Source organism: Daucus carota, chromosome 3 (genome assembly GCF_001625215.2).
Source record: "Daucus carota subsp. sativus chromosome 3, DH1 v3.0, whole genome shotgun sequence".
Lineage (NCBI taxonomy): Eukaryota > Viridiplantae > Streptophyta > Magnoliopsida > Apiales > Apiaceae > Daucus > Daucus carota.
In genome coordinates, this window is record NC_030383.2 from 54,594,280 (window position 1) to 54,608,474 (window position 14,195).

The window sequence follows — 14,195 nt, forward strand, 5'->3', positions numbered from 1 at the left end:
GAATAAACATAAGATTATATTATGACTCGTAAGACAATTATTAGTAATTCTAGCATGATCAGGCATTGTGGCTCACACGATACGTGCAAGGGGGAATGGTTCACGATCATGATGATGCGAGAGGGGAAAACGATTATTTATCATTAAAGTGATTAACTCTTATATGCACACTACTGAATTTCACGATTGTGTTACTAAAAATTTATAATTTTATTTTGATGATAATAGATTTTGAGATACTTTCGGACACCCGACGTTGAAATTTAAAAAAATCTTTAAATAAATATTACAATATATACATGGACAGTTTAACTGATTTTAAAAATTATTATTTATAAGTAAAAAAAATTGTAAGTAGAAAATATTAATTTTAAAACTTTTTCTATTTTTATAAATTTAATTATAAAAATGAAAATAAATACTAATATTTTAATATTTAGATATTAACTTATAAATCAAATATTAACTTTAAATTACTTATATAAATGGTACAAATAAATTACTTTTAATTCAAAAGTCTAGAAGTTGAACTTTTAATCAGACATTTCATCTATAATTTATTTTATTTTATTATATTTTTATATAGTCTGACATGCCTATACCTTACATGTGCGCGGTACGATAAATTTCCCATGTCAAAGAGTTAAGTATTTATTGAGGAAGAAACAACCAAATAAAACCAACAAAATCACCAATTAAATAAACTAAGCAGACTCCATTGCAGTTTGCTTCTCTCTCAACTCTCTCTCTCTCTCTCTCAAAACCCAAATCACAGGATCTCATTCTCTCTCTCCACATTCAACAATGTCACTCCGTTCTTCAAACCCTAATTTCAGATCAATTCTCCCCTAATCCCCCCAATTTTCAAAACCCTAGAACCATAAAAAAAACAAATCTTTCTTGTAAAGATCAAAACTACGATAAAAATATTGTAAAGATCAAAGCTTTACAATCATGTCAGCATCAAAGAGCTCAAGCAGATTGTTTACAATTGGACTTGTAGCATCTTGGTACTCATCAAACATTGGTGTTTTGTTGCTCAACAAATATTTGTTGAGCAATTATGGCTTTAAATACCCAATTTTCTTGACTATGTGTCACATGACTGCTTGTTCTTTGTTAAGTTATATTGCTATTGCTTGGTTGAAAATGGTCCCGATGCAAACGATTCGATCTCGAACACAATTTGTCAAGATCACTGCTCTTAGTTTCGTGTTTTGTGGGTCTGTTGTTAGTGGGAATATATCTCTTAGGTATTTGCCTGTTTCGTTTAATCAGGCTATTGGTGCTACTACACCGTTTTTTACAGCTGTGTTTGCGTACATGATTACGCTTAAAAGAGAGGCTTGGCTTGTTTATGGCGCGTTGATTCCGGTTGTTACTGGTGTTATTATTGCTAGTGGGGTATGAATCCTAATTCTTTCTCTGTAATTTTGATTGTGTGTATTTATTTGTTAGAAAGGTTTAATTCAATTAGTTCTCAAATGAATATTGCGAGTTTGTGCTGCATATTGATAGCTTTTGGTGATTTAGTTTATGCAAAGATATGGATCATATAAAATATGCTACAATTGTGAGTTCATATTGGCGTGTTCAACATAATCATAAAAAATATAGTGAGAGTACCAACTGAATGAGTGAGATTTTGGAATGATTAAGCTAAATTTCCTTTTGATTAATACTGAAAAATTGAAAACTAAACAAGCTTAATGTGTGATTTAATGGGAATCATCTTAGTTCATTCTGTTAAAACACATGGTTTTTAAGACTTGTAAAGTTTTATGTAATCTTAACTGGAATGTAGCATATGCAGTGAATTTTGAGATTGGCATATTGCTCTAAGCTAGAATGACTGAGGTTGTTATTATTATATAATTTAGATTCTAATGCTTTTTACATTATTATATTTCACAATTTTAGGGGGAACCAAGTTTCCATCTCTTTGGATTTGTAATGTGTGTCGGTGCTACAGCTGCCAGAGCTCTCAAATCAGTGCTTCAGGGAATTTTGCTTTCTTCTGAAGGGTAAGGTGTTTGGTCTGTGACATGGATTATACTTGGAGGATAACAGTTTTTGTTTCTTTTCAATGCTTGGATTATACATGGAGGATAACAGTTTTTGTTTCTTCAATGCTTGGTGTTTACTAGCTAGTAGCTACAGTGGCACTGCATCTTGATATGTCTGTTATTTTTTTAGGGAGAAGCTGAATTCTATGAATCTTCTTTTGTACATGGCTCCTATAGCTGTTGTACTACTACTTCCTGCGACACTTTATATGGAACAAAATGTGGTTGGTATCACACTAGCTCTTGCTAAAGATGACATCAAGATCGTCTGGTACCTTCTATTCAATTCCGCGCTTGCATATTTTGTGAACTTGACCAACTTCTTGGTCACAAAACACACCAGTGCTCTAACTCTCCAGGTATCACCCACCAAACTTCAGTTTACTGTTTAATTTGTTGTTTTGTTATCTGGACTAGTTTATTGATCCGTAAAGATTGTCTGATCATATAGAAACTCCTGGCAAGTTGTCAATGATTTATTATTATAACGTGGAAAAACTAAAGTACTAGGCAGAGAAGTTGTACAGATATCTATGCATATACATGTCCTCTTCTATCCATGTAAATCTCCTCTTTTCAGTTTTTTGTTCAGTGCACACAGAAAGCCTGAACACACTATTTACTTTCTGATAGCTTTAAAACCCTTGTTTTAGCTATGCTTAGGATCTATGATTAAGGAAAAGGTTCCCTTGATAGGGAACAATTTAGTGCATTATGTGTAGGACTATGAGTTAGGAATTTGTTGATGAGTTTCTATATTTAGTGGATCAGCTTGATTAGTAGGTCTCCCTTGTTATAATATATAGTTGTTGAAATTAATCAATATAAAAATTCTACTAGTGTGCTCTCTCATTTCTCGAATATTGGTTCTTAACTGAGAGATCAGACGAGCAGAACATACTATACATTTCTTTACAAGGGAAATTTGATGATTGAAATAATTTTGGGAATTAAAATTGCAAAAAATGATGAACTTAACATGAGAAAGATAATGACAGTGAAATTTTAAATGGTTCATGATGATGGGAATTACTTGACCTTTTGAAATTCTTGGTGGCTTGATAATTGGGATGAAAATGATATCTTTCTAATCTGTTAACATCAATTTGAATGGTGGACAACTTTGAAATGTAGCTTAAATTTTATTGAGTGCAGTGTGCTGAGTGCTTTCCAGGTCCTTGGAAACCCAGAATTATGTATTCGGGGGTACCTTCCACGTTATTAACTTCAGTGTCGTTCTTTCAGGTCCTTGGAAATGCAAAAGGAGCAGTGGCTGTAGTGGTCTCTATATTGATTTTCAAAAATCCTGTATCAGTTACAGGAATGCTCGGTTATACACTTACAGTAATTGGGGTTATCCTCTATAGCCAAGCGAAGAAGCGCAGCAAATAGAAAAGAAATAGTCTTGAAGAATTTCTGCTCCATCTTTGAACTACCTTGTGTCTTTTGAGTTCTGAGTATTAGGCAACCAACTTGAAGCAGGTTATGGATTAGCTGCTTGGATCCCTTCTTTTGCCTTCTAGTTACAAGTCATCGCTGCGACCTTCGAGACCATTCCCCCCTTGTAACCTTTAAGTGCCACTACATTACCTAGGCTAGATAATATAATAAACTTTCATATTCTCTGTTTTTACCAGCTAGATTTTCTGTCCTTGCCCTTTACCCCTTTAATTTTGTTTTTTTTTCCCTTATTCTTTCAGAAAAGGATTGTAGAATAGGCCCTATACAGCATGTCATCAAAGATTCTTATTGATCAATTATTTAATTTAAGACTTTTGCCGTTGTCCTGATTTGCTGACTGTTTCGAGTTTTTAGTCATATATTTGAGTAAGACTAAATTTTGGGACCCAGATTTGGGACCGCAGAATGCTTTATCCGGGCATGATTCGAGGCAACATGATAAGCAGGTCATTCAACTACTAAAGAAAAATTCTAGTTTTTGACCTCAACGACCACATTGTTTTAATATTTAGTTAAATAATTATTTTTCATTGATAATTGTATTTTCATTTTTCATTGGCCAAGAAGTATTAATGAAACAACACGTTCAGTAGAGGCTATCCATCACAACCACCTACATCAGAACCTGCCATTTAACTGGGTTTATTTAACTTGGTATATGCTGCAACATTTACATTGGTCTCTAACATGTAGATTTTAGTGGTCTAGACAACATTTAGAAGGGAAAAGAATGCAGTTTTCACTTGCAAACTGAAAAATCAGACTGAATAAGAAAGATGAATTATGCAACTGAAAAGAGCTAAATAATCATAAGTTAACAGCACTGACTGGAAAAGGCTGAACTAGAAGCTTTCTACAAACTTGAGTTAGAATATAAGCATCATATATGCCGTGCCTAGCAGATCTAGCTCCCAAAGGGTCATATAGACTACACAATATGACAATAGACATCACCTAGAACTTAGCTATTAGCTTCACTAAAAAGGTTTTTTTAGTTACTACTTAAGAAAATTACTAGTAATAGAAATGATAATGTTCAGCTGGAAAACTACTCAATATCCATAACTTCCACTTCACCATTGCTTTCAGTCTTTGGCTTAATTTCCATTACTTCATCGCCATCATCAGTTTCAGTCTTCGGCTTGGTGTCCATTACTTCAACGTCATCATCAGCTCCAGCTTCGGTTTTTGTTTTAGCCTTAGCCTGAGGTTGCGCATCTGTTGCATCCTCACTGTCATCAATAAATTCACTCTTTATCACCCTTTTCTTGGAATCAACTTTGTTATTACCCTCATTTTTCTTAGTTCCATTGTTTGATGTGGCAGCTGCAGCAGAGTTTTGTGCAGGCTGTGCATAATTTGCAGCCTCGTCCTCCTCTTCAATTTTTGGAGCCAAATAATATCTGATGTAGCCCATCTCTGCGATTTTGTACTCAACCACCACTGGAAGTTCAGATGATAGGCTGATGGTCACTTGATTTGCCAGAGGAGTTGCCTTTGTAAAAGAATTCATATACCTCAGTGCAAAAGTCAGTGAGACTGTTTCTTGCATCTCAATAATAGTAGCATCTTCTGGCTAAACAAATGCAAACCAACAGCAAACATACTGATCAGTGCCCTAGTCAAGGCTAATCATATAAAGAATTCAACAGACTTAGGAGAAGAAAAGAACAAACCTTGTCCACAGAAGTGTTCTGCCTGCAAACAATATTTGCAGTCCCAATATCACCTCGTGTGGAGAACTTCACACCTTCCTTCGTCACGGATATCACAACTAACAAGAGCAGATTACCCATTATTAGTTTTCCATATCTTGTATACTTAAAAAAGCCAAGAACAGATAATAAGCACAAAAAGAAATAATGGTTTTTATAGCATGATATTCAATAACAGTACCAGTATCACCAATGGTACTCAGATCTTTGCAGATCCTTGCAAATTCAGCGGATGGCATCCTCACAATAGCTTCATATTCAGATTCTGGAATCCCTAGATGCTCACTATCAATATCCATCAGCTTCATCTCAAAATCAGAAATCTTGTCTTGAGCTTCATTTGAGGAATTCAAACCAAACAACAAAACACAATAATTAAAAATCAGATCAACTAAGAGATAAAACTTAGCCCACAACTTGCAAGACTAGTTATTTAGGACCATTCTAAATTCTCTGAAACGTCATATAATTGTGAGCAGAGAATACATTATTGAAATCACGATACAAAAGCTAAGAATGCCGATATCAAACTTCTACGGTTTTGCTAATAAACAAAAACGATGACAGATGATACAAGAATAAACTACAAATTTAGTAGAGGCCACAGTCAAGCTAAAGGACTCTAATCACCACTAAAACAGACCGACTACTTCAAGAGATACTAGAAGAACAAATGCAATAACACCCGAAACAGAGTGCATAAACAGTTTTTAAAATTTAAGTTAATTCTATCATCTACAATATTAAAAAAAAATGAACCAAATTGTGGGGATAAACTACAATATCTTCTTGTTAAATATTTTCTGATTTCCAACCAAACAAAACCATAAAATGCAAGTAAATTAACAACAAAAAACTAAACAAGTAAAAAAATTCAAGAAACTCTAAAAATTCAAGAACTATCAAAAACACAGTGCAAAAGAAAAATAATCCATACTCGGGCTTTCGAACATAAAAGTGATAACATCACCATCATCATCAGCTTTCATCGTAACAATGTCATCATTCCCAGCACACCTCAACATCTTAGCCATATTCCCCAAGTTCATCCCCATTGAAATGTTCCGATCACATCGATAATGCTCAAACCCCTCTGACCGGAGAAGCAGCGCCACGAGCGCCACGTGACTCGAATCCATGGCTTGTAGAGAAAACCCAGATGCCGAGCAATCAAAATTAGCGTCATTCACGAGGTCTTTGATTGATTCAAGAACTTTCTTGAGCAAACCCCCCTGTACTAATCTTAGCTCCAGCATTCTTGGTTGGTTTGAATTGCAAATCTGCTACCTGGGTATGATTTTTTTTGTGGTTCTATGTGGCGGGGTGTGGATGAAAGCGTGTGTTGTGGTGTTATATGTGTGTAGATTAATGGAGGGAAGGTTTTGGCGGGAAATAGATACAAGATAGATACAGGGAGTTCCCGCCAATATTAATGAGGTGAGAAACGAGAATGAGTGCGGATTTTGACCGTCTGTTACTTTTGATTTACTCAACTTTCTGAGGTAAATTGCATTTTATGTGATTTTTATTTTCTAATCAAATATTTTCTCGCCATTATGCATATTTTGGATCCTTGTCATACGTATGATGCAAAACAGTTTTTTTTTTCTCTTTAGATGACATTAACTTAGATTTATGATGAAAATGTTGGATGACATTAACTTAGATTTTTGATGAAAATGCATGAGATTAGTGTATCTTTCAACAAAAAAATCACTCATTCTGGAATTCTTTAATGATAGATGGAATGATGGTAATGTCTTCTAAAAAACAATTTAATTTTATTCGTCAGGAAAAATAATTAAAATCTTGTAAAGATTGCATATGCAACCTGATAATTAGGAATTTATGATGTGAGTTGATCAACAGCAATCCCCTTACTCGAAACTTGGAAGTAACAATAACACAGACCCAACCCAAATATTAAAGTAGAGATTTATATAGTTTTTTCTTAGTTAATCTTGTAGTACCATTCAAAGCTAAATCCAAAGCTTTTCAGGCTACTTTAACGGACTTGAATCATTTACATGCTCAGATTTGATAGATTAGTTCATTTCAGGTCGCAAATGTGCTATTCAAAGCTCGCATGGTTCTATTATTTACAGCAAGGTGCAAGCTTTTTGACAAGTGCTGGTTAAAAACATGTTTGAATCTCTTACCCAACAAGGTATGTATGTCTCAAACTTTAAAGTAACCACTGTTGCAAAAAGATCTTCAACATGTTGAACATATTTGCTGCCGTTCGGTAAGAAGATTTCCATACATGATGAAACAAATTATGTTCACCGTTACACAGTTTTTCCTAATCTACCTAAAATTATAATCTTTACGGGCCTAAACATTAGTAGTTGCTCTCGAATACAATTTACAGGTTCTTTTATTAGAATTATGTTTCAGACTTGTACCAATGTCGAGCAATTTTCATTAAAGGATGAACTGAGTGCTGTCAAGTTTGGATCATCCTTGTGTTTGTTCCAAACTCCTTCAAACTGTGGGCCCTTGCATCTGAGATTCAAAATCACAGAAAATATTAATTAGGTAAAACAAAATGAAAACTTAACACCGAGTATACTGAACTTCATAAGTTACTACTGTATGCACTTACTGATGAAGCAAGATCAGTATCTGCAGAACTCGTGTCCTAATTGCTTCACGTTCAATTTTCAGTGCTGCCTCCTTGTATAAACTGATCAACTCATCAACTAATCTGGGAGAAACATCATCTTTATGATTATGCTTATAGCAGAAGAGAACAGAACTGTATATTTCTCAACCACTTCACAAGCAGATAAGGGAAAAGGTCTATAATCGATAATCAGTTAATATAGTGAAATACACCAATAAGCAGATGGAGATGCGATAAAAATATGACAATTGTATTCTCTCCTTCTCCCTGCCCAAGATATATTAACAAAAAATTTGAACTTTCTATGCGGCCTTTATATAAAACCTAAACTTAGCAGGGAATAACATACTCCCTCAGCCCCCTCCAATTGTTTATATTGGAAGGGAAGGGTTTGGCGCACATTTTAAGACTCCTATAGATATATATACTTTTATAAATTATTATTTTTTCCTTCTGAATAAAAGTTTAATGTTATGAAAATTAAACTTTTATACAGAAAAAGAAAATTTAAAAAATAAGTTATGAAACTATATTTTATATACGCCTTAAAATGTGTGCCAAGTAGTGAAAAAAAACTGTAAAGAAATGGGTGGGACGGAGGAAGTATAACATAATAAAAATAACAGAAACAGAAGTAACAGTACTAAAAGATTTTACCTTTCAAAATGAGGCGAATTCCTTATCCATGTTAACTTTATCACTAATGTGATCCGATCAAGAACCTACATTCATACAATAAAAATTTGTAGTTTTTTGTGTACAAAACAGCAATTTAAACTACTGTCAAATTCATACTAAGTTACGCATGTGATCAAACAGTTTAAAATTTTGGAACAACGCAGTTAACATAATGCAGTAACATTTTTATGTACAGGGATGTGAGAAGGCCAAAGCACAAGTTAAACACCATCTTTATTTATAGATGAAGCATTTTCAGATACACGTCTTTGCATCGGGAAAAGAATCATTGTTGAACTGAGGTTAACAATAATGTCTACTCTCAATCTTAAGAAAGTGTTAAAGTATCTTGTTTCACTTATATATATTCTTTCAGTGATAAATATAAGTAAAACGGGCATAAATACATACTGATTATCCCATGTGGAGGTATAACTTAAAAGGCCAAAAAACAGAGACGAATAAGTTTGAAACAGTTCTAGCTTGAAAATAACGGTTGTTTGCTAGGAATAACCTAAGGCAGATAACTAACTGCCAGCAACAAAAAGTTGCAACGGTTAAAATCCATTTCTGTACAATTTCACAAGAACATATCAAAGGTCCATCAAACATTTTTAATTCCAATTAAACTCTCAAACCTAATTGTGACAACTACATGTAATGTCATATTACTAACACTTCATCATCCTTAGGCTCAGGCAACAGAAGTTTAAATTTAGCACATAATTGACCATTACCAGGAGAACAGTTTCATCATCATCTGCATGCATCCACTTGAAAAAGAGAGGAAATATGCGTCTAAAATGAGCCAACAATACAAGACCCACGCTATTAAAAAGAGGGTCAATGTGCTTAAGCCACGAGATACGGCGCTCCCTATTTCTTGGTTGTCTTTCTAGATGACTCAACATCTCATTTAGAAGCTTTTCATACCTATAAAAAGAATTAATGCTACTAAAAAGCTGCAATTAACTTGACAAAAAAAAAAGAAGCTGCTGCAATTAGCTACAGAAGCAAAGACCAAGGAACCATGTATTGTTCTGAACTTCTTATCCATTGCAAATAATTCTCGATGTGAAAACACAGAGACAAGGGGCTGATCTCTGAACTTATTTTTATCAATGATTATTATAAATCCAAACTATGTAGAATTCACTCTCATTTTATTTTAATTAACTTTTAAAAAAGTTCGATTGTCTAAATTACTAAATCTTATCACTTTATCTTCATTTAGGGCCCCTCTAAATGATATTAATTTTTCCTCCACAATGAGCTAAGATGATCAAAAGAGTAGTCCATGGAAATATGTAACAGATCAGATATGGCAAAATTAAAGAAATTGTGAAATTACAAAGATTATAATCCTTGTAAACAACCTACTCCCTCTGTCCCATTTAATTCTATACGTTTCTTTTCAACTACTCGACACGCATTCCAATGCTCTTGTAAAATATAGTTCTGTAATTTGTTTTTAAGAATTTTTTTTCTGAATAAAAATTTAAGATCCAAACTTTAATTCAGAAAAAGAAAATCTTAAAAATAAATTATACAACTACATTTTACAGGAGCATTAAAGTGCGTGCCGCGTCCCTGTCCCCCAATGTATAGTATCCAGGGGGATGGAGGGAGTATGGTTTTATATTTGAGAAGAAACTTTGATTGCACTGTCTGTCCTTTGATTTTTGCAAAATTTTCATTTTCATCAAAATCACTTTGAATTACTAGTGGTGGCAGCAGCGGATAATAAATTACTCATACAAAAGGGACACATTTAATTCAACTCAATATTGTGAGAAGTTGAAAATAAACCGTGTTTTAGACAATAACAACCTCACACTATAATCCACTAAACCAATCATATCCATTGTACCTTCACATTGGGCCTTGACAACTTCCATACTAATATATCACTGATTACTCTCGCTTCACAATGTATTTGTGTTCTACTGTTCTCAAGTATCAAGCATATTACTTGTTCATATAACAATTAATATTAGAGTGTTTTTAAGCATGCTATGTTTATCTACAAAGTTTAAAATAGTGTACACATTGAAACATCTAAAACCTCTTCAAAATAAACATCTAATCAATCTATTTAAAAGTATTAGATAGACTAGCGGTTATAGGATCCTATTGCCTGGGTACAATATTATAATCCATGCAAACAAACAAAGCTAGGTTTACACTTTATACACAACACTAAAACAATATAATTTAAAGATACTTGTGCCTAGACCTAGAGGATATTTGAATATTAATTGCATTACATATTACTAATTAAGTACCAGGTTAAACTTTACTTCAACTGTAAACAACTTGACCAAATTCGACAGAAAAATAAAATGCTAAACTATATGCAAATTAATAATTACCAGGAGCTACGGGGATTATTTCTCTGTAAACATGTCACCAGAAGCACCGACATCTCAACAACATTGTCCCATATCTCATCAGTTGAGGCAACATTTTGACAACAGGCATCAAGGATTACATCTTCATACAAACCAAACTCAGCAGCATTCACATTTTTGGCAAGATGGATAAAGCTAATCATGCCTTGCCCCTACAGAAATAAGAGGCACTGATTGTTGACAGATGTCTAGAGCAAAAGATATAGTAATTCCAAAGTAAACTAATCACTTAATAAATTATCTTAATCCAGTTTTAACTCATCAGAAAATTCAGCTTCTTATATGTAAAGAAATTTGCTAATCTAGTATACCTTGACAATGGCTTCGGCTAAATGTAACTTTAAATCAGCTTAATAGGTATACAAACACAAGTGTGCTGTGTCCAGATTTTATAGCGGAAGAATATGAGAACTTACTAACTGGCGTTGGAAACCGTTAGAAAAAACTTTTAGATCCAAAAGGAGAAAATGATGAAATTAATAATTAAAAGTACACATTAAGCTTTGCAGAAAACTGCAGATCAAGCTCATGAATATTGATTCTACATAAACTTCAGCCTTGTTCAAGGCTTTCTAATTACAGACGTAGTTTATTCAAATTTGACTTGGTTAACAATTAGTGCCACTGGGAAGTATATAAAGAAAAATTGAGAGTATTTATATATAACCATTTTATATAAGTTAAGTGGAGTTATATACTCCTATAGTATTCTTTTATCGTCTTTAACGAAATATGACTTCATTTCCATATCACTCTCTAAACACATATTTGAGAAGAACTAGTTCCATTAAACATAATTGGTATTATCCAAGCTCAATTAGACTGAATATGCATTACAACATCAAATTAATTACTCTCATCTACCAATTGCCACACATCCATAATAAAACATAATATACAGTAGGCAACATAAGGTCAAAGAAAGCATAGACACTCAATTTTGTTCACCTTCACTTCAGGCGACCAGTGATCCAAAGCTGTTAGACAACACGGAATCACCAAAGCGCACAACTTTCCCAAACTAGGGTATTCTACCTGTCACAATATACATCAAACTATAAAATTTTCCCTAAGTTCTAATCAAAAAATTACTAGAATGATTGCAATACCTGGGTAACAAACCATCTCAACTGATAAGAAGCTACAATAGCATAAGCAACCGGTGCTCTAGCCGAAGCAGCAGTTATCTCATCAGCGTCATCAGACTTATCAACTGAGCTCTCATTAACCTTATCTTTAAGCAAAGGCATAACTTGAGGCATCAACTCCACAACCAATTTCTGCTCATCGGACAACAACGACAAGTCCAAACCAAGTCCACTCACATTCCTCAAACTTTCCGCATTACAAGTGCTACAAAAACCTTTCGCAAGCTCTTGAAACGCCGAAATTGAAGCAATTGCGAGTGAATTAGGGATCCACAAAAGATGTTCAGACGTTGAAACTTGTGAGGAAGCTAATGCAGCACATAATAAACTAAAATTCCTAATTTCACAGATTAGGGTTTTGGAGGTGTCCGAAACGTTGTCGTTTCGAGGTAAAAGAATCTCCAGAGCTGATTTAATTGAAACATTTGAACCTTCTGGTGGTTTATACTTTGTTTTCGATATTGATTCTCCAAGTTTATCACACAAACTGAAAAGTAAATAGAATATAATGAGTGTGAGTGTTTTTCTGAGAATAACACTGTACTAAATGGGAACAGAAGTATAAGCAGCTTACAGAAGGAGAGTTCGGCGAAGATCTTCTTGGGCCATTGTCTCAGGAGTTCGCAGCCAGACTTCTCAGTTCTCACACACTTTTCTACGTCCGGTCCAGTACAAACAAGGTAATACCCGACGAAATCGGACCCCAAGCGGACTCCAAAAAAATACAAATTAGGATTGTTTCGATACAATAGCTTACAGCCCGTGCAAGGCACGGGAGCTTTTTAATTATTTATAAATTTTTAAAATATATTTTAAATGGTGTGAAAAAATTTAAGTTATAAATAATAAATTAAAATTGTATGTATCATCCCAAATTATTAAATTCTTTCTATCAAATTTTAAATTATTTTAAGTAGAATATGTGACGCCAACTCGTATTAGATTATATTTATAAATGTATTTTATATTATAATTATTATTATGTGATTTAAATATTTTTCTAAAAATTTTTTATGGTTCGAGATTAAAATTGATAAACACAATTTGTTCTGAATTAAGAAGATGAATCATAAACATAAAATAAGATGGTAGAATTTGTTTTGGATTAAGAAAAAGTTTTTGTATTCGTTCTTCACATAAATCGGGCTTATTAATTTTAAAATATATTAGATAAAAATAATTTTGTAACGGTGCGATTTATATGATTCTACAAATAAAATTGGTAGAAAATATTTATTTTGTATTAAAAAAAATCATAAACACGTGAAATTCAAAATTTGTTTTGGATTCAGAAAAGGAATTACAAACATGCAAGTAGATATCAGTTGTCTTATGGAACAGAAGTTAATTTTATTCTAATCTAACGGTGCTTATTTGTTCAATATACGATCTAATGGATAAAAATAATTTTGTGACGGTGCGATTTATACGATTCTACCATTAAAATTTGTAGGAAATATTTATTTTGAATTAAAAAAACCAAAAACACATGAAAGGCAGAATTTGTTTTGGATTTAGAAAAGGAATTATAAACATGCAAGTAGATGTCAGTTTCGTTATAAAACAGAATTTAATTTTTTTTTTTTGACGGGAAGCTGGAAATTTTATTAATGACGCAAGTCTAGATCAATACAATTTTGAATTTCAACAGGAACAGAACTCCTATCGAAAATACGACCTGAATAATTATATGATTCCCTAGCAAGACTATGGGCAACCACATTTGCAGATCGTTTGACAAAGGACAAACTAAGTTTGTGAGATTGTTTCATGAGGCCGCGGCATTCTTCCACGATTGCACCAAGATGAGACCTCATTGGGGTTGAGCTTCTGATTGCTTGTACCACAACCAAGCAGTCAGACTCAATTATGATACGCTCTCCTTGAAATTGATCGTTCCAGCTTAGGGCTTCTTTAACGGCCATGGCTTCTGCAAGAACAGGAGAAACTGGGTGAGGGTAGAAAATTGCTTTGGCTTCGACTAACGGACCTTCGGAGTCACGAGCAACAAGACCAAAACCAACTCCTTCATGATCCTCAAAGACTGCTGCATCAACTGATATCTTAACTTCATTTGCTAAAGGTTTAAC

At 33.6% G+C, this 14,195-nt stretch overlaps 3 protein-coding genes across 5 annotated transcripts; 1 reads left to right on the forward strand and 2 right to left on the reverse strand.

The window, feature by feature from the left end:
- Positions 1 to 613: 613 nt before the first annotated feature.
- LOC108210670 (probable sugar phosphate/phosphate translocator At3g11320) lies at positions 614 to 3,856 on the forward strand. Its single transcript, XM_017382052.2, has 4 exons — positions 614 to 1,404; positions 1,921 to 2,024; positions 2,197 to 2,425; positions 3,312 to 3,856. Exons 1-4 carry the CDS (start codon positions 955 to 957, stop codon positions 3,456 to 3,458), a joined length of 930 nt encoding a protein of 309 aa, XP_017237541.1. The 5' UTR covers positions 614 to 954; the 3' UTR covers positions 3,459 to 3,856.
- A 626-nt stretch (positions 3,857 to 4,482) lies between these two features.
- LOC108211889 (proliferating cell nuclear antigen large form) lies at positions 4,483 to 6,583 on the reverse strand. The gene is made up of 4 exons (XM_017383601.2): positions 6,180 to 6,583; positions 5,424 to 5,576; positions 5,204 to 5,301; positions 4,483 to 5,103 (listed from the first exon to the last, which is right to left on the reverse strand). Exons 1-4 carry the CDS (start codon positions 6,496 to 6,498, stop codon positions 4,576 to 4,578), a joined length of 1,098 nt encoding a protein of 365 aa, XP_017239090.1. The 5' UTR covers positions 6,499 to 6,583; the 3' UTR covers positions 4,483 to 4,575.
- Positions 6,584 to 7,483: 900 nt separating this feature from the next.
- On the reverse strand, positions 7,484 to 12,848 carry LOC108210971 (uncharacterized protein At2g39910). 3 transcript variants are annotated; one of them, XM_064089452.1, is made up of 8 exons: positions 12,680 to 12,848; positions 12,067 to 12,592; positions 11,906 to 11,992; positions 10,919 to 11,109; positions 9,284 to 9,479; positions 8,526 to 8,590; positions 7,848 to 7,949; positions 7,484 to 7,740 (listed from the first exon to the last, which is right to left on the reverse strand). In XM_064089452.1, exons 1-8 carry the CDS (start codon positions 12,712 to 12,714, stop codon positions 7,689 to 7,691), a joined length of 1,254 nt encoding a protein of 417 aa, XP_063945522.1. In that variant the 5' UTR covers positions 12,715 to 12,848; the 3' UTR covers positions 7,484 to 7,688. The 3 variants fall into 3 exon arrangements, 2 of the variants coding, with proteins under 2 accessions (XP_063945522.1, XP_017237924.1); XM_017382435.2 differs by having other exon boundaries at positions 7,484 to 7,747; positions 12,680 to 12,846; XR_010290104.1 differs by having other exon boundaries at positions 7,720 to 7,747; positions 7,848 to 7,944.
- Positions 12,849 to 14,195: the final 1,347 nt, after the last annotated feature.